Genomic DNA, 25,983 nt, shown 5'->3' with positions numbered 1-25,983 from the left:
GTGACGGCTCCGTGTGCTCCATCCATAGCATAGATTTGTGACATTCGTTATCATCACGTGCAGGTTCCTCGACCCCCAGCGGCAAAACACGAGCAACAGAATGTGGAAATTATGAAAAAAACATTTTATTGTACACTTTCAGGTAATTTATGCCAACATTCGTTCTATGGTCAATTTTGAAAAAGAAACTAAATAGTTTTGAACTGACACGCACAAAACAGAAGATAAAAGATAAAATAACATTGAACGTAAAAGGTGTCGATTTTGACCCCTGTGGTGAATGTGGACGTGCTCTGGACCTGAAATGGGTCAAAAATCTTCTGAAGTTCTGTAACCTGCCTTCCAGGCTCAAAGCAGCTCAGTTACTGTATAAAAATGAGTAAAACATGGAGAGTTGATGAGTAAAAGGAACCGAACGGTCTATTTACAGTTCTGGAGAACAAGACCATGTAAAACACTAGTTTAGAAAAATAACCCATAAATGATGTTTTAGTATCAGTACTATACACATTTCCCTTCATTGTAAGCTCTTCCTTTGTACAGGTTAAAGTTTTCTCTTCGTGTAAACTACGGTGAGAAACGTCTAAGACGCTTTTGCTAAAAATGTTGTGGTTGTCACAGACGTCAAAGGAGCAGAGACGCTCATCTTCACATGCATACGCACAATATGCAAACGACAGGCACTGTTTGTTAGCAGGGCGGCTGCCTCTCAGCACATTCAGAACAACCAAATGCAAATACGTCTTCTGTAAAAGCAAACTGTAACATTGTCTACAAGGTTTTTATCCAAAGAATCTGCACAATGGTCACACAAAGTTGCAACATGTTCACTTCCTTCCACTCCACTTCAAAACCAAACCAAAGATTAGACAGGCAGCTCGTTCCTTCCCGGTCCAAACGGACCTAGATAGAAAAAAAAAGCTAAACTAAAGAAAACCAAAGTAAAGTCTTCATATTTGCACTTCAGGCAGCTCTGGATGTTTTGAACATCGACACTAATACTCACACGAAGCACGTGTGTAAAAGTTACCACACAAGTCAAAGGAGTTTTACACTCCTTATTTGTGCTTTCTTTCACTTCTTTCAAACAAGTGGGGCTCAATCAGAAAATAGATGAGGTCACACATTATCTTTGGCCATCATCATGGTGGGTTGTTTAGTCGCACGAGCAGAGCTGGTACCAAAATGCATTGCATGCAAATACACAAACATCCAGAGACACTGGAGCTGCTTTATCTATATAAACATATGTTATAGGCAGGATTATCCCCTTTATTTTACCAGCCCGTTAGTAATAAAAATTACCTATTAGTTCTATCATTCAATAAACATTTAGTTTTTATTTTCTGTGACTTCATGCTGAACAAGCCTGTTTTCTGTTGATGGGTTCAAGGCCAATGCAAAGTCAAGTGCTTCAACGTGGAACTCATCTGCTCTCCAGTCCTAAAACTAAACACACCTCAATATAAAAAAATGGTCACTTCACATAGTTCAGACATCCGACAGAAAAAAGACTCTTTCCTTCAACATGCTTCCTCCTCCTCCAGCACGATGGCAGCTGTACTGGGTCAGTGGGTACGAAAGGGTCACACACGATCGCAACCTTAACAGACCTATTACACTCTCTACACCATCGGTTCAAACCCCTCGAGCTTTGTTTGCGGTTTAAAGTCGTACATTCTCTCTACTAAAAGTCGGCCAACGCAAACCTCGTAGTGCTGTTCACCCGATGGCTGCTGTGTTTACAGTAGGGAAACTTTCAGCATACACTAAGGTTACAGTACTCTGTCGTCACTGTTGCCTGGTAACAAAATACGAGTTCACTCTCTCCAGCATCAGACCAAACCAATCAGGTTATTGATCATTAATCATCCAGCTTGTGCTTCAGTACATCTGTGCTTCCATTCAGTTTAATGCACTTTTAGCTTGCTGTTATTGATGCTACAGTCACTGATTAACACACTCACGCACGCACGCACAAAAGAGAAACACAGCCTCAAGTTAGAGCAAGTTCATCCTCTAAAATGTCAAGAACTGACAAGATCGAAGTAAACGGATGGGCATCTTCTCCCCTTGATTAGGCAGTCAGCAAGACTAGTTCCTTATGGCTAAAACTACAGTTACCGACCACATATGATGGAGCATAGGTACAGTATAATCGACCAGCACGTCTTCAAGGTCAGTTTATAAAAGATTATGAAAAAATGTGACTGAGGTGTACACAAGCTGTGTTTTCACTGTCTAATGAGGAAATCAAATTAAATCAATACCATGTGTTTATAAAGAAGAAAAGTTGGGTTTTACCAACCAAGCATGGACACAGATTTGTTATATGGTTGGTCTCACTAATGGTCCACTACACTACAGAGATCTCCAATGTGTGTGTATGTACAGTACATACTTCACAATGTTCTGAAAGAATCAAACCCACATTTTGTGTCTACAGTCATTAACCCAGAAAAACTAAAAATGTATTTGACTTATGAATTCAAAAACTCAAATGATGAATGAATCAGGAGAATGGCTCTGAAGTCCTTGTGGAGTAACTATATATGCTGTACACACGCAGACACTGGAGATGTTCTTCCTCCCTGCCTCACTTTGAGACAGATCACTACCTGACTCTGGAAAACATAAGAAGGCAGAGGAATGAGAACACGATTCATCTCATGTCCAGAATATTACTCCTCCTCCTCTTCCTCCTCTTCATCGTCATCCTCGTCGTGGCAGTGAGTGATCTCCTGGGGAGTCTGGGGGAACAAGTTGGGCGGCTTGATCTCGCTGAAGGAGCGGGTGAGCTGGTTGCGTTTGCACTCCAGGTCCTTGCAGTCGCTGCAGTGGGTGCGGTTGCGCGTAGCCAACGGCGACTCGGTGTCGATGTCCACGTGAGTGTGTTCCACTGTCGACTCATGGGGCATCTGGAGAGGAGCCAGGTAAAAACACGATGAAATAACCAGCTCCATCACGTCCTGGGAGGTTGTTGATTGATTCTGATTGATTTCTTTTGGAGAGTTACCGTTAATGGTCCAAGCTGTGGTTTGAGTCTGAGCCGCTTGGCGTTCAGATACTCACCAGCACGTGTGCAGCTCTGAAGAGGTAGCTGAAGGGGTAGTAGAGCAGGTTGATGAAGGAGGCCGCATACAGGTCGGCGTAACGCATCACCTGGGAGGCGAACAGCGTCTGTCTGGAGCCGCTGCGGAACAGGCTGCCCATCATGCCGTAGCACATGTCCATGTCGTGTGTCACTTTCTAAAAGACCACAATGGCAACAAAAGACACTGATGAAACCATGATGAAGTCCTGAAAAGGTGAAAAGTGCTGAATGTGCCCATTGATGGGGTGGATTACTGTTAATGATTAGACCACAGTGGACACAATGTCAGAAGTCAGAAAGGCTCTGCAGTTGACTTAGAAACCAGGCTTGTACCTTGACTCTTCTCTGAATAGTGCTGATGTCGGGCCTCTCATTACTGCTGCTGTCCAGATGTCTGGGGAAGTATGGGAGAGAAAGACGATGAGGACAAAAGAGAGAGGGGAGATCAGTCTGTCTGTCCGCTGAAGGGCGGGGGAGGGAGAGGCCTCCAAGCAAGGACCTCGAACCTGCACCGAAACACCGAAAGCAGCGGAAAATCTGTTTCTAAATATACAAAACAAACAAGCATGGCGCTGGTTATCAGGTGGCCTGCAAGGGTTTGCAGCTTCGACTTTACACCGTCCACCCACGCCGTTCACACGCGAGCAAACAGACGCTGTTACTACAGAGATCAAAGAGCAGTCGAACTGGAGCAAGACACAGTGATGAGCGGGGGGGGTACGTGGTGAGTGACTGGAGCGGAGTGGACGGGGGGAAAGGTTACTGTACTCACTTGTAGAGTTCAGCCAAGAAAATGTCCAGGCCCTGCAGTTCCTCGAAAAGCGCTGTGGAACACAGATTAGAAACAGATGAGTTACTCAGTAGACTCCACAATGCAGCTACTTTTGTACCACAGGGTCCTGGACGCAGCACTTAGAAACTCACAGCTCTTGTCCGTCCACACGTGCAGCTCCTGGGCCAACTCGGGTATAACCAGGAACGTCCTCCAGCCCTGACGCTTCTTGGACTTCAGGATGTCTCCAAATATGTGGTCGCCGATGTACACGATGTCCTTCCCCTTAGCGCCCAGCAGGTCGCACACGATGTCTGAGGAGCCTGGAACGGTAATCACAGCTGCTACAGTCACCTCTACTCCAGGTCAAAGAGTTAACGAGCAAAGGGAAATGAGGTCTCACCGCCAGAGTACACTATGCCGTGCTGCAGAGGTCCTGTGTAGGTTCCTATCTTTAGACGTCCTGTGGTCTGAAATCAAAATGTTCAGTGAATGAAACCATATGCTGACCATGCTGAAACCTGAAACCCATTTGTGTTAACCTTCCTTGCTGAACAATGAAAGTCAGAAACACACCCAGATAATTTTGGACTAAATCTTTCAGGGACTGTGGATTTTATAGTAAAATAGATTTGGAAACATCTCTATTAAAAATGATTAACAATTTCAAAAAGAATCTTGATCTTATTCGAAAAATATTTGTAAATAATTGGATAACTGTCCATCAGTGACTTAATTCTAAGCATGTGAAAGGGTTTCAGCTATTCCACACTTTTCACCAAGCAGCATATGGGGACTGAAGCCACAGCACAAGAGAAGAGAAGGCGCTGCAGCGCAGCCATTAGTCCTGCGTCCACTCACCGTGTCAACCTGCCTGAGAACTGTACCCTCACCAAAGAACAGCGGCTTCCTAGCGTCCACCAGGATCAGATCAAAGTAGGACTGCCAGGGCCTGTGAGAGGTTCCGGGCTGTGGTGGATACAAAGCCAAAGTCAGACCCAGTGTGACGACAGACGAGCTGTCCACCTACACACACTCAACACTGTAGTGCATCCACAAGAGAAAGTGGAAAAAGGCTCTATTTTTACCTTGGGGCCATGAGGGAAGTCAAACAGATAGGTCATGATTTTCTGTAGGAACACAACACACAGTGACAGTCAAGCCGGTGTTTAGACCCCACACAGCTGCTAGCGCTGGTAGCATGCTACGAAATGCATCTCAAGGTTAACGCGTGACGATCCGTCATCTCCCCTTCTTTGCCTGTTTTTCCCTGCACAGCGCACACAGACGGCACTCACATCAGTGTATTTGTAGTCACTGTTGGTTGCCAGGAAGACCTTGGCTACTTCATTCATTCGGCTGAGGAGAAGAGGCAGCTTCCCCTGGTGGGAACACAAAAGGAGAGAGAAAAAGTCTGAAGCTCTGTTCAAACCAGCCTCTTCACAGCGTATAACAAGAATGTAAGAGAGAGTGTGTGTGTGTGTGTGTGTGTGTGTGTGTACAGAACACTTGTAGCTTCCCTAAGCAATACAAACTACTTACGTCTTTCACTACGTATTTCTCCAGGTTCTCCACCGTCTTTTCCTTCAGTGTACCCTGTGATGTGAGACCCAGGAGTCAGTGTTGCCAAAGAATCCTCCAAATCAATTACAGTGACTGTCTTCTACACACTGACACCAACCTGTCCGTTGACTAACAGCCAACACATGTCTAGCTTCAGAGTGTGTTTACTGTCATGATCCAAAGGAGCAATGTAATAATAAAGAAGGACTTTGATGATTAAGCTAATTAAAGGCTAGAGCTAAATAAGCTAAATAAATGCTAATTATGTTTAGACCAGATGAACCAGCAGGTGACCTGGTCTGAAGGTACCGGTAACAACAGCAAGCCCATCGTTCCAAGTTGCCTCACCTTGAAGTGGACCCAGTCGACGGCGTCGCGGACGTCCTGGAACATGCTCTTGTAGGACATGAAGAGGTCGCCGTCTTTGAAGCCGGTTTCGCAGCTGTGGGAGGGGAGCAGACACACACGTACACAGCCGTCGCACGGGCCACATCTTTACAGAAGGCTTTTAAGAGCATGACATTTGTTTTTTGTTTGCTTTTAAATGGGATAGCCTTCCCTTGTTGGAGGGGTCCCCAGCCAAACAGGAAAGCATTCTCCCCCTAAAAGACCAACAACCAGGTTTCAGAGGACAAAGGACATGCAGCCATTCCAGATTACAATCTCAACAGATTTACAGGCTACTATTACGGCTCCTTGTGGTAAAAGATTATCCCTTAGTTATGTAAAGACTTTATTCCTTGTAATTAGTTAGTGAAGACGTATTAAATCCCTGTCCCCTCATGCTTTACAGTTAGTTCTGGCAGAGATTGATTAATCATTGTTATGAAAAAAGTCGAGTAGACAGGAGCTCTGACCAAAACCTTGATTGATTTCAGTTTTAAAACAATTAGCTGTGTTTAGCGGTTGAGACGTCGGCGCCCCCCTCATGCTGCAGGGCGTGTCCTTGTTCCAATTTGGCTTGCAACTGTCTTTGTGTCACCATGCGGCGCCCAGAAACTTGTTGCGTGAAAGATCATGTGACTGGCTGCTTTTTGCTGTTTTTACCTTGTGTATCTGTCACAGTTTGAGAAGAAATCCACAAGGCAAGCGAAGAGGTAGGTCTCTGTGAGGGAAAGCGAGAGGTTGGTCAGTGGCGGAACTTGAAGCCAGTGTGCAGCATGGAGCCCTCACGGACGCCTGACTTACTCCCTGTCTCTCTAACAGTCTATTCTCCCCAGTGTTTACAGACCTTACCTGGCAGGTTGAAGAGTGTGTTAAGGATATAAAAGCGCTCGGTGTCATCTCTCTGGATGAACTTGTTCGGATAGCGTTCACGGATCTCAGGGCTGAAAAACAACAGGGCAGCGGTTAACAAAGACACAAGTTCAGTGCGACGAACCGAGTATTTGACTGTGACTCACCCTCGAAGGAAGTTGAATCCGTGCACACACACCAAGATGTTCCCGTAGGCGTCGACCTTCAACAGGTTTCCGTACATGGTGTCAAACACAAGGCCCCTGAAAACAGTTTACAGCGTTTATCTTTTACACAAACGACCACATCAAGAATGGAAATCGAGTCTCTCGTGTATCCACTGAGGTTAAAGGGACTGAACGCTGATAAGGTCTGACCTGGTGGGGAACGACGGGTCGTAGACGAAGCTGAGCAGCTCCTGAGGGTAACCGATAGAAACCAGCCGCTCCACGGTGAGCTCAAAGCCCAGGGACTCGTACTCCGGGGACTTGTACACTGGAAACGGATCACATAACAGCACATCAGTCCACCGTGACAAGAGCTCTTGTCATAAATAGATAAATAAGGTGTGTAATATTTGGAGGTACACAACTTGTGCTGGGAGGGTGATTACACAGGACACTCATTAGTGTCACTCATGATATATGACATGTATATGTGAGTCCTCTAAGGTTACCGCACAAAGATAGTAGTAGAGCCCCCCCCCCACCACCACCATGCACGCACACGCACACGCATACACACACACGCACACACACGCACACACACACACACACACACACACACACACACACACACACACACACACACACACACACACACACACACACACACACACACACACAACCCTTGTGTCCCTCTCTCCTTGTAATAAAGGGTCTGGATGTTCTAAACAAATCCACAAAGAAACAGGATCAGGCGTGAAAATGAAAAATTGCCCAACTTTCATCAGTGGCTCTAATGATCCCTACTGAGACAGTCAAGCCCCACTCTGTCACCACCAGAGCCAGATATCTACCCCAGGGCCAAACCAAAACCTAGGTGGGGGGGCTGTGGAATATAAAAACACTGATTAATGCTAGGCTAACAAAAGGCTGGCGCAGGATTAAAATGCTATTTGACACCAGGAAAAGAATATGTCAGATGTTATAAATACAAAATGGAGAATGTGCTTGTGTTCTTGCTCGCATTCTACAGTAGGCTCCCAGTGGGGCGGTGGGAGGCCCCGGGTGGGGGATTAATGGCTGACGATGCTCGGACAGAGGACGGATCGTCAGGAGAACAGCGGGAAAACGCCTGTGTCCTACGCCGCCGAGCTTGAACACGCGGTCGTGTTTGAAGCTGGCTTCTACACGGAACCAGAATCAGCACACGCTGGGTTACAGGAAAAACCGAGGGTCCAGTTAAGCCTAATCCTTTTGTTGAAACTGAGGCTGTTTCTGCATTGGAATCACGTAACGTCTTGCAGCTCAACCCGCTCCCTCCCTCACAGCCACCAGAAAACTGGGGTTTTGGGCCGGGCGCCCAGAGCAGTAGCCCACACCAACCAAACTGCCTCACACGCCTGTCATGTTCCTCTAGAAGCTCAGAGTCTCTACAAAGAAACCTATTTTGAGCCCAGTGTCCCCTCTCTGTCACCTTCACTATCATCACTCTCTCTTTCTGTAGTTCCGTGGGTGTCTCTCCCCATGTGTTGACTTGGGGCCGGGTGTGACCCCCCAATCTACACAAACAGATTATATCACAGTTATATAAAGACTAAAGCCAGGCAGATGTTTTGTTACATAATTATTAGACAAGAGGTTTAATGTCCACAAACAGTAAGGACTTTACTATGGTGACACAGGTGGTTGTACTACACGGGGTTCACGCCTTTGTTCTATTTCTAGTGTATTAATGTTCGTGTCTGTCTTTTGATGGGATGTTGATCCTTAGGGGAAAACAGTGTTGGGCAGTGGGCTTCAACGTGTGTAGGAGGAATCGAACTGCTCTACCGACAGATCCACAGCAGAGCACAGACGAGTGACATCATGGTTTCTAACTGAGCCCTGACCCACTTAAACGTGTTAAAGACACACACAATTACAAGAAAAACAGTGGAGCTTAAACTCAGTGGAAGACTTCAACAGCCGTGACTGCTTTTCTCTTTTTTGTGCCTTTTTTCCAGAAGAGCTACTTTAATTAGTTAGGCTAATTAAGCTACTTTACTTCTGAACAGCTTGAAAAACAAGCCCCCCTTAAACGCTCCACACAGATACATGACACCACGGCCCACGGTGTCTCCTTTCCACCAGAAACACGCCTGTCACTACTCTGGGGTTTGAACGCTTGAGCAGCAGTTTGTCGACTGACTTTAGATCTGTTTTTCCACGAGGGCCACACTGAGGGCTACAAGCATGGAAAGTCCCATGTTTTAGTAAATAACTCCGTCAACAGATGCTGTTGCAAAACTTGTGTTTACAGCATTTACAGACTGGTTGGAAGTTGTGGTTTTTGTCTGCTGTGCCCTTGAATCCCTTGCATTCCTGTTTTATGCGAGTCCTTGCTCCCCTGATGTGAGCCCTTCTTTGTCTACTCCTGCTGTCGGTATGCATGTGTACACACACAAAGGCCGTGTAGACACACGTACATACTAGTCTACTTAGATCTGAGGCCCTGAGACTGCTGCCACATCAAGACCCACTGCTGCTCCAGTTACTGAGGTGTGCGCTGGCTTCAGGGTTTTAGAGGACAGTTCACCTCAGGCCTATATGTAACACACACCCATTACACACAAGGTAAACATCCTGCCCCCTGCCACTAATAGCCCACTAAATCCAAATCATATTAAGTGTCCCCCCACAGGAACTTTACCTGAACCCTGTCACATAGAAATGGAAGAGAACAACACTGTGACTGGCACTACCAATATGCAAATGTAGGCCTGTGTCACCATCGAGCCTTTTGTAGAAGAAGAAAACTTTAGGACGGCCTCGGGGACCTATATTTCAGCCAAGAGTCTGTGGGAAACTGGGACAAAGCTGTGTATCTCTTAGTCCAATCTGGGCCTGAATGTGGGTTTGAGCAACATGTGTTTTTCCAGTCTATCACATGTTTCCCTTCAGAAACTCAAAGAGCCTCTTCCAATGTAGATTTACTTCAGAAAACCCTGTCACTGTAACAACTATAATCGTCAGTTAGTTTGGGACTTTTGTACAGTATGTCCAGCCCAGAGTCTTAGGTCGTGCATCACCTTTTGCACTTGATAGGTTGATTGACAGTTGTTTATTTTGAAGTTTTGAGGACTAAAAAGTTCTCAAAAGTAAATACTTCAATTCTTTGTAGAATTGTGTCTTGATGTCAAGCTTTGGCAAGAAAGCAGAGCTTACGAAGCGCACGCTTAAAGCACTTTAATGCCTCTAAAAACAAACACCTTCGTCTTGAAGTGTCGCCGTGGCTGAGCCGCAGCCGTTCCCGCTCATTCTTGATTGATGAAATATTTCTGTGGTCAAAACCCGAGCACACTCCAAAGGCACATGATAGCCTGGCTTCCAGCGAACATTAACACTTGGTTATGAGCGCCCATAAAGAGAGCCATGTCAACAGCTGAGCGTCCGCGAAATCCTCCGCACTCGGCGCGGAGGTCGACATATGGAGCCCGACGGGGACAGCGAGTGATCCCTATTCTCACCGGTGAACTCAACAAACAAACGTGACCTGCTTTTCAGGGAGGGCAGATATATTTTTAGAGATTGAGAGACAAAAACTGGTGCTGAGTCACAGAAGGCCGCATCATGGAAAAAGAAAATCCGGATATTTTCGGCCTTTTATTATGAGACACAGCGCTGCCTTTGCCACTGGCACTGACCTGAATAATAGTTTTGTGGACAAACTGCAGTTCTAGGGGGGATGGTGAGCTAACGAGTACAGACAGTTGATTGTAGGTTTTAACGTCCATGTGGACATAGAAGGGAAAAGTAAAACAAAATAATTCGTTTTTTTAGTTTACATTCTATCTGAGACACATAATATGTTTAAGCCTTACATATTTTGTTGTTATGCCACTTATCTTTGAAATAAGACCATTTTATAAAATAAGGAGCTGCTACAGTTGTAGCCCTGATATCTTGCATTCCAGACACTCAAAACCAGTCAAAACCACAGTTTTATTATTGAATCAGAGAAGGAGTTATCCTCCAACGACTGTATAACTAACAGCAACAGTTATAACAGGGTTAAAACAGCAATTAGAATTATTTAGAAACATTTAAAACCAGGTTGAGGGACTTGAATCAACCAGTGTGGTGCATTCAGTGCTCAATCAATGACTGCTGATTACTTGATTATAGCTCTTAAATCCCCGCTGATCACCTACACAAATAAATCATGTGCTTTGTTTCAGCACCAGCGGTGATAAATTAGATGAATGCGTATCAGCTTACCTGCTAAGGTGTAATCCATGTCGAAGCCAAAGCACTTAATCTTCTCCATTGCCAAACTCCTGTTGACAAACACTCTGAGGAAAACAAGTTCAAGCAATTTAGTGGCAATGCAATCACTCAGCCGAGGGAGCGTTTAAGCAGAGTAGAGACAATGGACTGTTCTACAGGGCAAATGTTTACTTGACCTGTTTAGTGTGGGGAATAATCCCACTATGACACACCAGTGGCTCATAGTAGTGCTATTCATGCTGCAGCTATTCAGTAGTTACACATAATCAAATGTGCTTTGTGCACCAACCGTTCTAAAACCTTTCCACAGTCTTAATCTGAACACTAGCAAACGTGTCAGGAAACAGCCAAATACTGAAACAGTAGCTTTGACTAACTTATCTGATTATCACTGTGTAAATGTGAAGCTGCATTCAGAGATATTACAACACCAGTCAATATTTAGTCATGCTAGCTGTGCGATAAGGCTTCATCAAGAATGATAAGGCACTCGGAGCTTGCACAACACACGGGTAAACACGCCTGGAACCCACACATCCAACGCCGACCCTGCAAAGCTGCTAAATCTGCGACAGCGACTCCTCCGTCTCAGGCAAACACCAAATTCGCTTGCGAAATACCTGGCAGCGGATCCGTAGTGAACGAGTTCCCACTTCGACCTGAACCCGGGGGACGACTGGCGATGCATCATGTGCGCAATTAAGCCGCAGTTTGACTGGCCTGACCTGCTCCAGCAGCACAGGCCAGCTACAGTATGGCCCACAAACAATGCACCCCATACCCCCTCCCTCCCTCCCTCCGCTTTCTTGTCATTCAGAGATTTTCTGACTTGTTGCAAAAATGATTGTGCGCATTCCGCGTCGTTCTCTGTTGTTGGGTTGCTGTGAGCCAGGGGTGTGTTATTGTTGCGCAGCGTGGTGTTTTTGGCCCCTCAAAGACATCTAGAACAATCACAAATCAAGCTTCCCCTCTGAACCCAAGCTGCTTACGTCACTGTACATTAGTAATAGCTGATGCTGATGACTACTGTCATTACTGATTGACCTGATGATTATTTTCTGCATTAATCATCTGTAGTCAGTATCTCATGTTCGGTTATGTAACATTTCAGGCACCCGAACAGAAGAAAATGTATCAATAAATTTACCAAATGTCTGTAAAACATCAGAATTTCCACCAAACGTAAGCTCCTCAAGTGTTTCAACAGTCTGGATAAGTGGATCAGAAATAACCACTATTACTAAAGTTTTTGTTGCAACTGTAAAATCTGCTCACTTTCAAGTCAACCCTCATGCAAAAATTTGATTGGAAAACTCAAATATCGGTGAAATGTACATTCTAATACAGACACATTTAGGAAATACATTTTTCACACAATCAACTATTAACAATGAATTATTTTTTTTGGAATTCAATTTTGGTCTTGAGTCTTCTTAGAATCCTTAATAGTCTTTAATAGTTCATTAGTGTTTTGGATGTATTTCCCCTTGAAAACTATAGTTTAAGGCTTAGATATTCCTGAACAACCACAACAAATCTATATATTTACTGTCAACATTTCTCAGTCTGACCCTTTTCTAGTGAGATATTTAAATCCTAATCTTCAGCTCTGCTGTGTTGTTGTCATTAAACATGGGGCCTCTTGCTGGGTGCTTGGAGGAGCCACAGCAAAAATGATAACTTGGGTAATCTAAGCTCATTCATACTGACAATGGGCCGGACTGATAGCTGTAATCAGCCTTGACTTTGGTCCTGCTGACAACATATTGCCCCAAATAGCCCACGAGGGCCCCGCCTGCGAGAGAACTCATGACTTTTACTCTAAGGGCAGCTGTGCAACAGTCTGTCGGATTTTTCCACTGTGCTTTTATCTCTTAAAGACAATTAATCAAATCTCAGCGATAGAAGGTTTATCTGTGCCGGACAGAGTTGGGAGACTCTTGCTATGTGATACACAGCTCTCCCTATCAGGCTGCATTGTTTCAGCTAAGCTGCAACTTTAAAAGCAATGACTTTATCTAACAGATGTCCCATTTTATTAAAGGTACTCATCACACAACACACACACAGCTAACAGATTCCCTAAATCCAGTGAGCAGAGCTCGTTACATAATAGAGTGAAAGAACAGCAATGCCCAGTGGACAAATATCTGGTTGATTTAAACATTAAACATCGACACGTTTTATTACTCTGATGATAAAGTCCCCCTGACATAAGCATTTTCACCAGATTGAGTAAAGGATGCAGCACGTTTTCTAAACATCTGCTGTAAAAGAATGCTACGAGCATAATTTTGCTAATGCATACTAATTACGCTTAAACCATTAATGTGAGCATTTCACAGGATTCAGCATCACTGACATGCTATAGGGTTGAGTGTATGTGACTCTTAAATTCCTTCAAAGCAGACAGCTGGGGTAGAGGTAACTAAATACAGTAGTACAGGGCATGAATAGACACTAAAACAGAGCTACAAGATCCTTTGTAATAAAACATAAGAGCCACACATCCTGCTATTGTACAGGCTGTGGTGTCCTGGGGTCTATACTTTACGGCAAATGGGGCTTGAGACATAAAAGACTGGTAGAGGAAGACGTTTCTGTTCTCATTAGTAGCCCTGGTATGCCGTTCCTCACCTGTGGTAGGGCTCTCTCCTGTATTTTTTCATTGTCAGGCCGTCCATGTTGGCAGGCAAGTCTGCAAAGTTCTGCAGTCTGTCGCTCCATGAAGTGGTCATCTTTAGAGCCTTTAAAGAGGAAACAACCCACACACACACACACACAGTCAGATTAGTTTCAGACGCTGCTGCAAAAAAAGTCATAAAGAATAGAAGTAGTTTAAGAAAAAATCACATCAGATGCCTCCGTTAATCTCCATGACTCAGACTCTAACCCTAAACAAGCAGAATAGAGCATCTGCAGGACGTCTCCTGAATTCCTGCCTCAGTGCAACCTGTTTTTTTTTATCTTAAACTGTGTCTTGGCCTTTTTTTGGAGCGGTTAGATTGAATGGCCACTAATGTATCCGTTAATGTACGTTTGTTTAGTGCTGTGGTGGCTCTGGAGAGACCGGGGCGCAGGAAGGAAAGGCAGAGGTCAGCTATCTTGTTCCAGTGTTTGCACAAATGCAAATGAGCCTCGCGCGCGGAGGCAGCGGAGAACTGTCATTCAGGCCACGCAAACACTGTCACCGCTGTTGACGTTACAGCTTTACAAGTGGGTCAACAAGGGCTTCAACGCGTTGAGCTCTTACACTGTGGGAACACGATTTTACGAGAGAAGCAACGCAACTGTAAACCCGAAGTTCTGAACCGTCCACTTATTTTACTGCACGCGCCTATTTTTACGTCCTTGTGTTTTAGGCTTCTTGGCTCCTGGAGAGAACCCGGTCCGGTGGGGTCCGAAGGGAACTCTGGCTCAGCGAAGAGACATAATGGCTCACATTCATAAAGCCGCACAAAGCGCAGACAGGAAGAAAAGCCAAACTTGTGACAGGCTTTTTGTTTGTTGTCTCGGGTCTTAAGAGACGGAGCGCATCGCCGCCTGCGGCAAACACACAGCTTTAGCTTTAGCGTTGGCTGTCAGTCACTAAAGCTTTAGGACGTGCTTTACGTGGAGGAAATGTGGCTGCCTGTGTTATTATCCATTAATAAACGGGGACAGTCGGGAGACAGTGAAGAATTATTTAGAAGCTAGCAGTAAACTAGCTTTTCGTCGGGGTCAGGAAACAAACAACAGTCATTCTTTGCTGAAGTGTAAATGCTAGCTAACCCCGTCCCCACCGTCCTGCTCATTTTACACTGAACAGAGGGGACAGCGCAAAGCTAACGCATTAGCTGCTTGTTTGTAAATACACCTACGTGTTCGTCCACGGGCAGCGTTTGCGGCTTTCGCCTTTAGCAGTGATTGGATTATTACTGTACTCACCTCCTGTTCCTGTTTGAAAACAACTGCGCCGTCGGGGAGTCTGAGCATGCGCCGTGCGCGGGCCGCGAGTCGCAGAGGAATCGGTGGCTTTGTGTTGGGAAGGCTGCAGTGAAGCGGTGATGTGCGCACTGTGCGGGCGGACGGGCGGCGGACGAGTGCTCCTCTAAGCCGTCGCTCCCTTTCTCCCAGCTGTCGTTGTGAGACGCTCAGGGGGCGGGGCCTACTCCGCAGACACGTGACCTCGCGTTATCCGTCCACCGAGGCACGGAGATGCAGAGTTAGAGCTGCGGCAACGAAAATAATGATGCCTCAGAGGAAACAGGAAACGGCTCATATTAAAAGAAAGGGCATGTTAAAAAGCGGGGGTTTCGCTCGCCTAATTGTAGATTGTGGCTTTTCTGCATCGCCTAGCTTTCACTTTTCACTTTGTTGTTCTGTAGCATACCTTGATAAATAAAGGAATCCTAATGCTGCTTCCTCCAGCCTGGTTATTGCACTCGCTGAAGGATGACGTTAATGACAGAACGCCTCTCCACAGGGCTCCTCTGTCCAGTTGAGCCCCAGAAACCAGAACCTGTGTCTGATTTATCTATGTCTTACTATTACCACTGAAAATAGTTAATCAAGAACTGTTTCACTCAGCAATTGTAAAAATACAAAATTATAGCAAAAGCCGACCATGCTTTTATTTCTTCTTTTTATTGTCATTTTGTTTTTACCTGTCAAATCTTGACCTCCAAACGTATACGTACAAGTTCACTCACCGATCATCGTAGTCGCTAACATAAACCGCTTAATAGGTTTGAACGGGTTAGTGAGACTTCGAACAGGTCTAGTTGTTACACTTGTGCATGCAGTGTCCCACAGTTTAACAGCAGGTGGCAGCAAATGCTTGTCAGTAACATAAAGCGCCCTCCTCTCAGCTCACAGTCAAACTTTTTATTCCATGGCACCTTTGTACAAACTTTAAGCAAACAGCAAAATGTTTGGGAATCAAGACAACAACAAAAGTGCTGAAACTCTCTGCCACCAAGACTAATATAAGAATTTAAATGTTTCCCTAGTTACTAAAAAAAGATTTGCAAATATGTCCATGCGACATTTTAAAGAACTTTAACAGGCTTTACCGCAAAGCGAGTCAACCCAGCGGAAAGGCTACAATAAAGATAAGCTGTGCCACAACAGACCCAACACGGACGCACCACGTCACTACTGCGCCACGGACAGTTCCATCCATCCATCAAGTGCGCACATAAGGGTTAGTCTCGAGGAAATTCTTCTTCCACTGGTTCGTACAAAACGTCAAGTACGCAAAGCATCAGGCTCGTGTCGGTCCCGAAGTACCAGCGGCATTAATTAGTGATGGGGCGGTCCCCCTATAAAAGGAGACGCGCCCAGCGCTCCGCTCTGTCTCCAGACGCGCCAGGATGAGCTACGGATCAGAAGTACTTTCCTCCTCCTCCTACCGGAGGATTTTCGGGGATTCTCCCCGTTACGCGTCCTCTCCCTCGCGGACAGCGATGAACGTGTCCTCGCGTGGAGGGGGCTTTCGGTCCTCGTCTCTGTCCAGGACCAACTTCCCCCCCCTGGGCTCGTACGGCAGAAAGCCCGGCCGCTCCTTCTCGCCGATGCCGCTGGAGACCTTCGACCTGACGCAGAGCAGCGTCCTCAACAACGAGTTCAAAATCATCCGCACCAACGAAAAGGAGCAAATGCAAGGTCTCAATGACCGCTTTGCGATGTTTATCGAGAAAGTGCGCAACTTAGAGCAGCACAACAAAATGCTGGAGACAGAGTTGATAGCTTTGCGCCAGCGGCAGACCGAGCCGTCCCGCCTGGCTGAGCTCTACCAGCAGGAGATCCGCGAACTGCGCTCCCAGCTCGATGAGGTGAACGGGGAGAAGTCCCAGCTGATGATCGAGAGGGATAATATTGAAGACGACCTGCAGAAGCTTAGGGGGAAGTACGAAGAGGAGTTCCGTGCCCGCGAAGAGGCGGAGGGCACCCTCAGGGCTTTTAAGAAAGATGTAGATGATGCGACCATGGTGCGCCTGGACCTGGAGAAGAAGGTGGAGTCCCTTCTGGACGAGATCAACTTCCTGAGGAAGGTGCACGAGGAGGAGGTGGCCGAGCTGACAGATATGATCCAGGCCGCTCAGGTGTCCGTGGAGATGGAGGTGTCCAAGCCAGACCTCACCTCCGCCCTCAAGGAGATTCGAGGCCAGTACGAGTCTATGGCGTCCAAGAACCTGCAGTCCGCCGAGGAGTGGTACAAGAGCAAGTTCGCGGACCTGTCTGAGCAGGCCAGCCGGAGCAACGAGGCCATTCGCTCCAGCAGGGAGGAGGTGAACGAGTTCAGGAGGCAGCTGCAGTCCAAGACTATCGAGATCGAGAGTCTGAGGGGAACCAACGAGTCTATGGAAAAGCAGCTGCGGGAGATGGAGGACAGGCACAATGTGGAGATCGGAAACTACCAGGTAATGACTTTACCTAATAATCTCTATAATCTCTATACGGGACATGAACTAACAGTGAGGCGTTTATTGAAGTGACACTTGTGTTTAAATGCAGTAAATGAAATTGCAGCATCTATTTATTTTATTTTGTAGTTTGTTTTAATACATAAAGCCTAAATGTCGAGCAAGAATTAATTGGGAGGAGCTGTTGCCGGTTGGGCTCTGTCCTTGGTGCTGAAACGGATCCCCGGGGATGGTGCGCTGAGCAGCTGTGTCTGACAACGCCCACCCAGTGCATATACCTTTACTCAAACGGAGCAATATCACCAATACAATTCATATCGATTCAGTCCCATTACTGTCTCTTTAAACATATATTGTATAACCTTGTTTTAGAAAAAATGACCTCTGGCGTGTTTTCTTTAGGAAAGCATGGCAGAGCTGGAGAATGATCTGAGGACCACCAAGAGCGAGATGGCCCGTCACCTGAGGGAGTACCAGGATCTACTGAATGTCAAGATGGCACTGGATATTGAGATTGCTGCCTACAGGTAGGTAGAGCTCACCTCCTAATAGCATCTGTAATATGAGTGACCTTTTTTTTTTAATTTTACCTTTATCTATGATGTGTTCTGTGAAGGAAACTACTGGAAGGGGAGGAGACTCGTATTGGTACGGGTATCCCCTATCCCAGCTCCTCGCTGAGCGCTGGCATTGGGCCAGCCTACAGCTACCAGACCCGCATTTACGCAAGTCCTGGGAAGAGCTCCAAGAAGGAGGCCAAGGATGACGAGCAGCAGCAGCAGAGCAAGCCTGGGGCCAAGGTGTCCCAGCGGGAGGTCTACGAGGAGACAGTGGTCACCACTAAGAAGATGGAGAAGCAGCAAGAGTCTAGCGATATTCCCACCAATCAGAAAAACTAGGCGCCTGCTGTGAGCCCGTAAAGCCCTCCATCCTTCAACTCCACCACTCTGTTCCTCTCCAAACACACCTTCAGCCCCGCGCGTGTGCAGACAGATATGACAGCATTGCTTTCCTGGTAGAACAGTGAAGATGTGACGCGGCGTGCAGGGCTGGAGGTGTGTTGTAACTTGTCTGGTCCCCCCCCCACGTGCTCTCTAAAGTACATTCAGTCTAACTTAACTATAACCATCACTCTATACAAAACCACAGTACATCGATTCTCTCTCGTTCTCTTTCACAAACTCTACGTCATACAATAACAAGCACTTAGTTAGTATCTCCCACAGAAATACAGCCTTCAAAGGACAATAATCAACTGGTCTTTCTCACTAATATTACATTAATATGTTTATGGCGACACACACTAGATAGAGCAGGCAGTGAGAGGCTCTCAGCACCTTCCAGTCGATGCATGTGTGTGTGTGTGTAGGTGTTACTATGTGCAAGCAAGCACATCAGTTTGTCTCAGATACTTCTGCATCCATTTACAAAATACTAATAAATTTACTCCTGACACCAAGCAAACACGTTAGTAAGAAAGCACACAATTAGGAAACCAGCCAAAGTAAACAGCAGATGATGGGTTTTCATTTGCCATCATTTTAGGTGTCCTGAGTAGAAAAGACTTAAAAAAAAAAAAAAGACTTTGCTCTGGACGACTACAGTATAAGTGAAGATAGTCGCCCTCAGTGGAGCACTGGCGCTTAACTTAAGTTGATTTAACTAAAGCAGAACACCGTAGCTCATGAACGTGAAGCGTACAGGAAAATAAATAGTACCAATAAAGCCTCGTTTGCATGGTTTATGTCCAGATCATGCTTGCATGGAATCCATCAGACCATCATCGCCACCCAACGCTCCGCCTCAGTGCTGAGCTCCATGACGTACACTGGCTCAGAACTGCCATAGGAACGCGCTTGTTAAACTGTGGGCTAGATGTGAGACTGCTGGCTTCGTTAGGCTACAGATCCCTGGTGGTGAAACACCTTGGTCAATGAGCAAGGAGATTCAGGGGGAAAATGCTGCAAATGCACAGGACTGTGTGTGATGTCTGACGTCTGCGTGTGACGGGTTGTTTGTGTTTGTCAGACTATTTCCCATGTGCCATCCGTGACGGTGGGGGATCACACATAGGCCCCATTATCCATATCCAGTAAGAAACCATGTCAACAAAACTCCAACTGGATGTGTCCAAACCTGCCAAAGCGTGATGTGTCAGACCCCCCCCCCCCCCCTTAATCTCTGGCCATGACTGGATCAGATGTCTGTTGTAGTGTGACTTCTACTCTCCGCCACTGTGGAATCCTGGCGTGTGGTTTTCCTGCTTGTGCACTGCCAACCTTAAAACAGCTTTGTGGCTCTCGTGCTGCTGGTCGGGGTCGTCGGCGCCCCGACGTACTGCACTTACAGTGAGAATGAAACAACTACTGATTGTACGGCAGACTGCTCTGAATATTGTTCCTGTAGTTTTACCTGAGGCTTGTGATCAGTACCTTAGTACTAGATTAAATGTGTGTGCGTGTGTGTGTGTGTGTGTGTCTACACAGTGGCCTATCATAACTAGAATTATATTAGGGGCAGCAGATTATAGAGTTGGGCAGAAAACACAGTTACCGTGAGTAAAGAGTATGTAGCATTTGTAGCACACAGCTACAACAATGGAGGCGTCAGTCATGCTTGTGAATGTAGGGCTGTTATCTTCTACAAACCAAAACAGAAGAAAATGTCACTATAACTTAGAGCACTGCCAGACTTTTCTAAATGCACATGCAACACGCTTCATGAAATAAAATACCGTTTTCTTAAAAAAAACAGTTCGCCACCAATTAAAGACCAACCATCAAGGTGTAGCCATGGAACAAACGTGATGTGAAATGCCTTAAATCACCAGCAGCTCTTTCTGGCCATGTGTGTGATTGTGTTCTGTGTGGTGTTTGTTCATCATTATCTCCTCATTAGCTTTTATTAGCGTCGCCATGGCTACAGAAGCACAGGGGCTGAATGTAGTTGACATGCTGTTCTCTTTACTGTGATTACTACTGTATTGCTTTGTGACACCGTATCAATAAAGGCTTGACATCACCCAAGCTGCACCCGCGTTACTCTGATTGATCCACTCCGTGATGATGAATCTATCATGAACCTATACGATGCAAAGTAGATTTACTCTAGCTGAGTTATGGGCTACTATAATTTAGATTTGCTGCGTCAATAGATGGGAGGAGATGGAGATTCCCAGGCCACTGAGGCCACTGAGGGAAGTGATTACATTTTAAAATCAAAACTATAAACTAAAGATATTTTACGAAAGGGAAAATGTGTTTATATGGTAATATCAATATTTTTATATGTTTCAAAGCAGGAAATGAAAGAATAAAACATGCCTCTCAGGCTCAGAGTGCAGCTGTAAATAACAGCGATAACAGCTCACATGTTAATGTACTCCACTATGACCTTTGACCCCCAACCCCATGGAGGCCTTGGGCTTTCCAGACCGTATCTGCTCGGACCCCCCCCCCCACGCTCCCCACCGCCACCTGCGTGCGGCGTGTGACGCACCCCTGCAGTGGCGCGGCGAGGGCCACGTAGCCCAACGCCACAGTGAAAGCCCCGTTACCACAGCGTACCTTCAGGAGCACTACAAGGGGCCGTAAAAACACAGGAACAACGGCGCTTATTGCTGCCTCGCCTCAAATAAAAGAGCCAATAACAAACTCTGCCCCGTTTGAGATTGAAGCCGTAGGCGCATCGCTATCCGCCCGTCTCTTTCTTCCCTTCAGCGTTTGTGTGATTTCTGAAGTGAGCTCCTGTTTTATTATTGCAGAAAAGCTTGTGTTAGCAGAGTGTACACACAATTCTTACCTACAGCTCCCTTTGCATTATTACAAACTATCAATCGCTTACATTATTTTCATGGTAGGTTTGAGAGGTTATTCTGGTGATGCACACTCCTCGCTGACTGGGGCCGTCTTTTCTTTTCATTCCAACCCCTTTAGATGCCTTGGGTATAAAGAGACCAGCTTGAGGGAAAAACATGGTTTATGATCTGTCTGGTGATCAGTATTTGTTCGGTGGAGGTGGAAATGGGAATCAGGCTGTGAAATGAGTGGGCGGTGGCTGCAAATTTCACCTGTTATTCAGCTTCCTTGGCTCTAAGTCAATGCTCACAGATGTACGAACCACACATGAAGTAGAAGTGTGGACTGGCTGCTGATGGGCGCTTTAGTCGTAAGAACATAGAATATGCGTCAAAATGCAGCTTTATGAGTAAGCTTCAAAAATGTACTACAAAAATAGGTGACAGGAATTCAGGAGCCCGAGCTGAGCACAAAGCCAATTCCTGCCAGGCTGTCCGTCATCCTGGAGCAGTTTAAACATGCAGATCCCCCCTCGCAGCCTCTCTGAGAATAAACACCAGAAAGCATCTCATCTTCCAACATCCCCACAATCGCTTTTTCACAGGCAACGTATCGTTTTTCTTGATGTGTGACAGGTATATGACAGTGACAGGAAAGTGTTAACGTGTGAGTTGCTGCGGCCGTTGCCTTGGAATTTGTTGCCAGCATCCTGCTGCTGCATCAGCCGTAGGGGACGAGCGCTGCCAGAGACACGGAGGTCTGAAGAGACGGGTGCGCAGAGAGCAGCCCCAAACAAAGACAATCAGTGCAGCTCAATTCACTCCCAACGTTCAAGTGTGACTTGTATTATTCTAAAGCTGGATTCGGACAAGGCATTTATTGTTCGGCGCGGAGGAAATTGTCATTCCCCATGAAATTGCCGCTGCCTGATAGAAAGCGCTGAATCATTCCCAGCGTGTGACGTGCTGCTGTTAACCAACCCGTCACTGTGGGTGCCATTTTTTTTCCTCGGTGCTAATAATAGCAGAGCCAGACAGACACACAGACGCATGGAGGAGGCTTTTTGCTGGACTAAAGGAAAGGTTCCCGACCTCTGTTTAAGCTTGGTAAGATGGATGGAGTCATATTCAGGTCATCCAGCCTAAGAAATGCTAATATATTACCTGCAAAATCCTTTGCATCGAAAAAAAAAAACAAGCCTTGGTCACTGTTCTGTGCTTCATGTATGATTTGATCCATATAAATCAAGGTAAAGGTTTAATCCCATTCTGTAGTCCAGTGATTGTACAATAAACATTTAATTTTGCTGTTAATATACATGATATGAATATTGACACATCAGACGATGCATTCTTCAGCCACAGATCGCAGCAGATCGCTGTTCCTGAAACGTCCCTTCTCCTCCGCGGAGGCCGAGAGGTGCGTGTCGCTGTCTGATCCACAGCAGAGCAGCTGAGCCTGTCTGGGGGGCTTTTTCCTCAACAGCCAGTCTGCAGTCTGTTACACCAGATTGTCCAGAGGGACGCAATGTGCCGCACGCGACTAAAACCCAGAGGTTCAGCAGCTTGAAGGCGCGTCAGACAGAATAGGAAATGAACAGGAGCGTCTAATCAGCTTTAGAGGAATCTGGTAGAAATTCCCTTTCTTAACCATGTTACAGCTTTAAGCACAGATTATAGAGACTTTAATATAGGTACGAGGAAACATCACATAAAACAAGCTTTAACATGATTTTATTCATGAACCCTTCGTTTTTGTTCATGTTCCTTCACTGATGAAATATTAAAATGACTTCATCACTCTTGAAAACCTGCTGCTGCTAAGTAGGTGCAGACTTCAGTGTGGGTTGTACATGACATAAATCCACCTGCCATTTGGAAACACACCTATTTGTTATAAATGGACACGATGATTAAAATGAGGCCAGCTTCAGCTCAGTTGTGGTCACCAATTTCCTTGAACAGCTGTGAAAGGTGAGAGGTCAGGCAGATCATTAATCATCAGGCCTACGTGGAAGAGGAGAAGAAGATATTAGCAGAATGCCTCATCAAGCAGACATTTTTATTTGTTTTTGTTCACACATCCATCCTTCCAATGATCAGTCAACCTGTTTTTATTTCATCATGTTATAGTCAGACATCATTTCTTCTGAGGGTTTTGAAATCTGCAGGAGGTTTATTCCAAACATAGCAGGCAGATTAAATGTGTACCTCCACCCACCCAAGGTGGAAGGTCCTGTGTGTGATTGGTGGTTGTGGGTAAGTGGCTTATTCCCCGGTGCCCATTTGAGCGACGATATCTATTCCAGCCTCCGTGCTCGGAGAAATGACATTGTGCTTAGCAATGTGTGTCCCTGCAAGTCTAACCTGCTGGCCACGGGTGAGTGCACCGTAATTCCAAGACACCATTTAGGAGATTAGGGCAGGAAAGAAATGATTTAATGCCGTTGTGATTGTCTACGCCGCTTGTTCCGTCTGGGTGAGGTTAATAACAGAGGAGCTGTTCTCTGCAGATGCGATGCTTTGTTACAGACGGGACCCTTCATCTGCATCACTGAGCGTTTGGTTCAGACGCTCAGCCTTCATGCTCAGTTACGTTGCTGTCTGCCCCTGGCTCCGCCCACTTTGCGGCGCCGTTACCAGCATAGCGGCCACTGTACGTGGCCCCCAGGGCATCCTCTGTACGCAGGCCTGCGTGCCCCTCCCTCCATCTTCACACCCTGAGCGCTGGCTGCACTCGTCCTCCGCCTGTGTCAGCCCACACCCATAAATATCTATTGATCGCGTGGAAACACCCGAGCTTTTCATTATCCTGGACAGATTGTAAATAAAAACGTCAGCGCCGGTGGGGCTTGAGACCAGGCGCACTGATTCAGGCGTTTCAGACTGTTTACAGTGCTTCTCATCACTAAATGGTCACAGTGTGTGTAGCTGGTGTCGTTGTATGAGCAGCACGGTGTGTGATTAGAGCTCAGATCAATAAAGTGTAGAGAGCGTGTGACTCATATACATACAGGCTTAGTGTGTCTCTTCCTGCCAGAGTATTTATATACAGAGCTCAGGTGTGTTGCTTAGTGCTAAGTAGATGCATGGATGAGATGATTATATGAAAATCTTCACTCCTTTTCTCTCTGAAGGTGAAGTGTGAATATATTTGCATGCTTGAGTGAGTAACCTGGGCGTGTTGGTGTTTTTTTCTGTGTGTGCGTTTACCTCCACCGCTGCCATTTTGCTGCAAGGGTCAGTCCGTCCGTCCCCGAGGACCTTCCCCATCACTCCATCCATGCCCCTCCTGGTGACATCCACATAGTTGCTTTGAAGCAAAGCCAGGTCCACCCCCATCCTGACACACACACACACACACACACACACACACACACACACACACGCACGCACGCACGCACGCACGCACGCACGCACGCACGCACGCGTCTCAAGGAGAACAAAGAGCATTGCTTTGTGTGTTAGTGTGTATATTTGCCTATTTGTCAGATGGGTTACATAGACAGGATAATGTTATTACCCAGGCCTCAGTCAGGCAGCTGAATTAGCAGCCTCTCTGACATGTTATACTGATAACAAGATGGTAAAACGTGTCCTTGAACACACCACTGATGAAGTAGACTGAGATTTGGTTCAGATCATTTTAAAACCCTCAATAACTGCGAGAAGAAGATCTTAATCAGTCGCTCTATTGTCCTGAATGTCCTGTGAGAAGACACGCCGTCAATCACACACAGCAGGAGAGAGAGGTGTGAGAACCCACAGAAACCGCATCAATAAACACAACTAGTCTGAGAAATGTCAGATTGGTTGAAAATCACACAACTTATCTTCTCAGGTTTTTTTCATCACTTTTTGGATGATTTGCCTTTGTATCCCACACCACAGCTGCCTGGGCTACTACTAATTGTGTTTATTTTTTTTCACAAGGTACAAATTGTAATTATTGATTTAGGATTTGGGGCTTTAAGTACCAGGGCTCTGACCTTTAGCAAATTAGAGGCCACTCCTTTATCTTTCCCCTTACAGCAGCTGTCAGTCGGTGTGTGTGTGTGTGTGTGTGTGTGTGTGTGTGTGTGTGTGTGTGTGTGTGTGTGTGTGTGTGTGTGTGTGTGTGTGTGTGTGTGTGTGTGTGTGTGCCTTTAGACATGCTCACTGGACCACGGTGAGGGCTAATTTGGTAGAAAAGCCATCTGAAGAAGTTTTGATTGCTGGGACAATGGATATTCCTGAACGACATCTTTCTACGAGTTTCATTGTGTGAGAGAATCTTGTGGTTCACCACCGAATAACAGTGAATACTAATAGTAATGCTGTGATGTTTACTAAACCGTTATCTAACCCAAATGCTCCGGTGGACTGGTTTTGTGTTAGTTAAGTTTGCATGATGCCGTGCGACTGTCGTATTAGTTTTTGATGGAGCTTGAATTATTCAGCGTGATAAAGAGTCTGGGGTGCACAACACTGGGATGCAGCAGCAGACCTGCAGAGGAGAGGGATGCCTAAGTGCCTAGTGAGCTTCTAGCTTCTAGGCACCAGGACGGGCAAAAGGGAAATCAACTTGTCAGTGGAGGATCATCAAGACCATGAGGATCACGTGTGGTCACAGATGGACACGCACTCGTCTGTGATGTCATCACCAATTAAAGGAACACATTATACCTACATAGAGGCAGCAGAGG

The 25,983-nt window shown here is 46.1% G+C and overlaps 2 protein-coding genes across 2 annotated transcripts; one reads left to right on the top strand and one right to left on the bottom strand.

The window, feature by feature from the left end:
* Positions 1–109: 109 nt before the first annotated feature.
* nt5c2b (5'-nucleotidase, cytosolic IIb) lies at positions 110–15,223 on the bottom strand. Its single transcript, XM_029144618.3, has 18 exons — positions 15,023–15,223; positions 13,733–13,842; positions 11,087–11,160; positions 7,043–7,160; positions 6,833–6,928; positions 6,666–6,757; positions 6,477–6,534; positions 5,778–5,871; positions 5,409–5,462; positions 5,165–5,248; positions 4,955–4,996; positions 4,728–4,835; positions 4,270–4,336; positions 4,019–4,189; positions 3,867–3,918; positions 3,428–3,488; positions 3,073–3,249; positions 110–2,918 (listed from the first exon to the last, which is right to left on the bottom strand). The coding sequence occupies exons 1-18, from the start codon at positions 15,068–15,070 to the stop codon at positions 2,682–2,684; spliced, it is 1,743 nt and encodes a 580-aa protein (XP_029000451.1). The 5' UTR covers positions 15,071–15,223; the 3' UTR covers positions 110–2,681.
* Positions 15,224–16,325: 1,102 nt separating this feature from the next.
* Positions 16,326–20,528, top strand: inab (internexin neuronal intermediate filament protein, alpha b). The gene is made up of 3 exons (XM_029145048.3): positions 16,326–17,499; positions 17,905–18,029; positions 18,119–20,528. Exons 1-3 carry the CDS (start codon positions 16,450–16,452, stop codon positions 18,399–18,401), a joined length of 1,458 nt encoding a protein of 485 aa, XP_029000881.1. The 5' UTR covers positions 16,326–16,449; the 3' UTR covers positions 18,402–20,528.
* The last annotated feature ends 5,455 nt before the right edge of the window (positions 20,529–25,983 follow it).

The sequence above is a fragment of the Betta splendens genome, chromosome 1 (assembly GCF_900634795.4).
Source record: "Betta splendens chromosome 1, fBetSpl5.4, whole genome shotgun sequence".
NCBI classification, from domain to species: Eukaryota; Metazoa; Chordata; class Actinopteri; order Anabantiformes; family Osphronemidae; genus Betta; species Betta splendens.
This window is presented reverse-complemented; position numbering and strand designations above follow the sequence as displayed.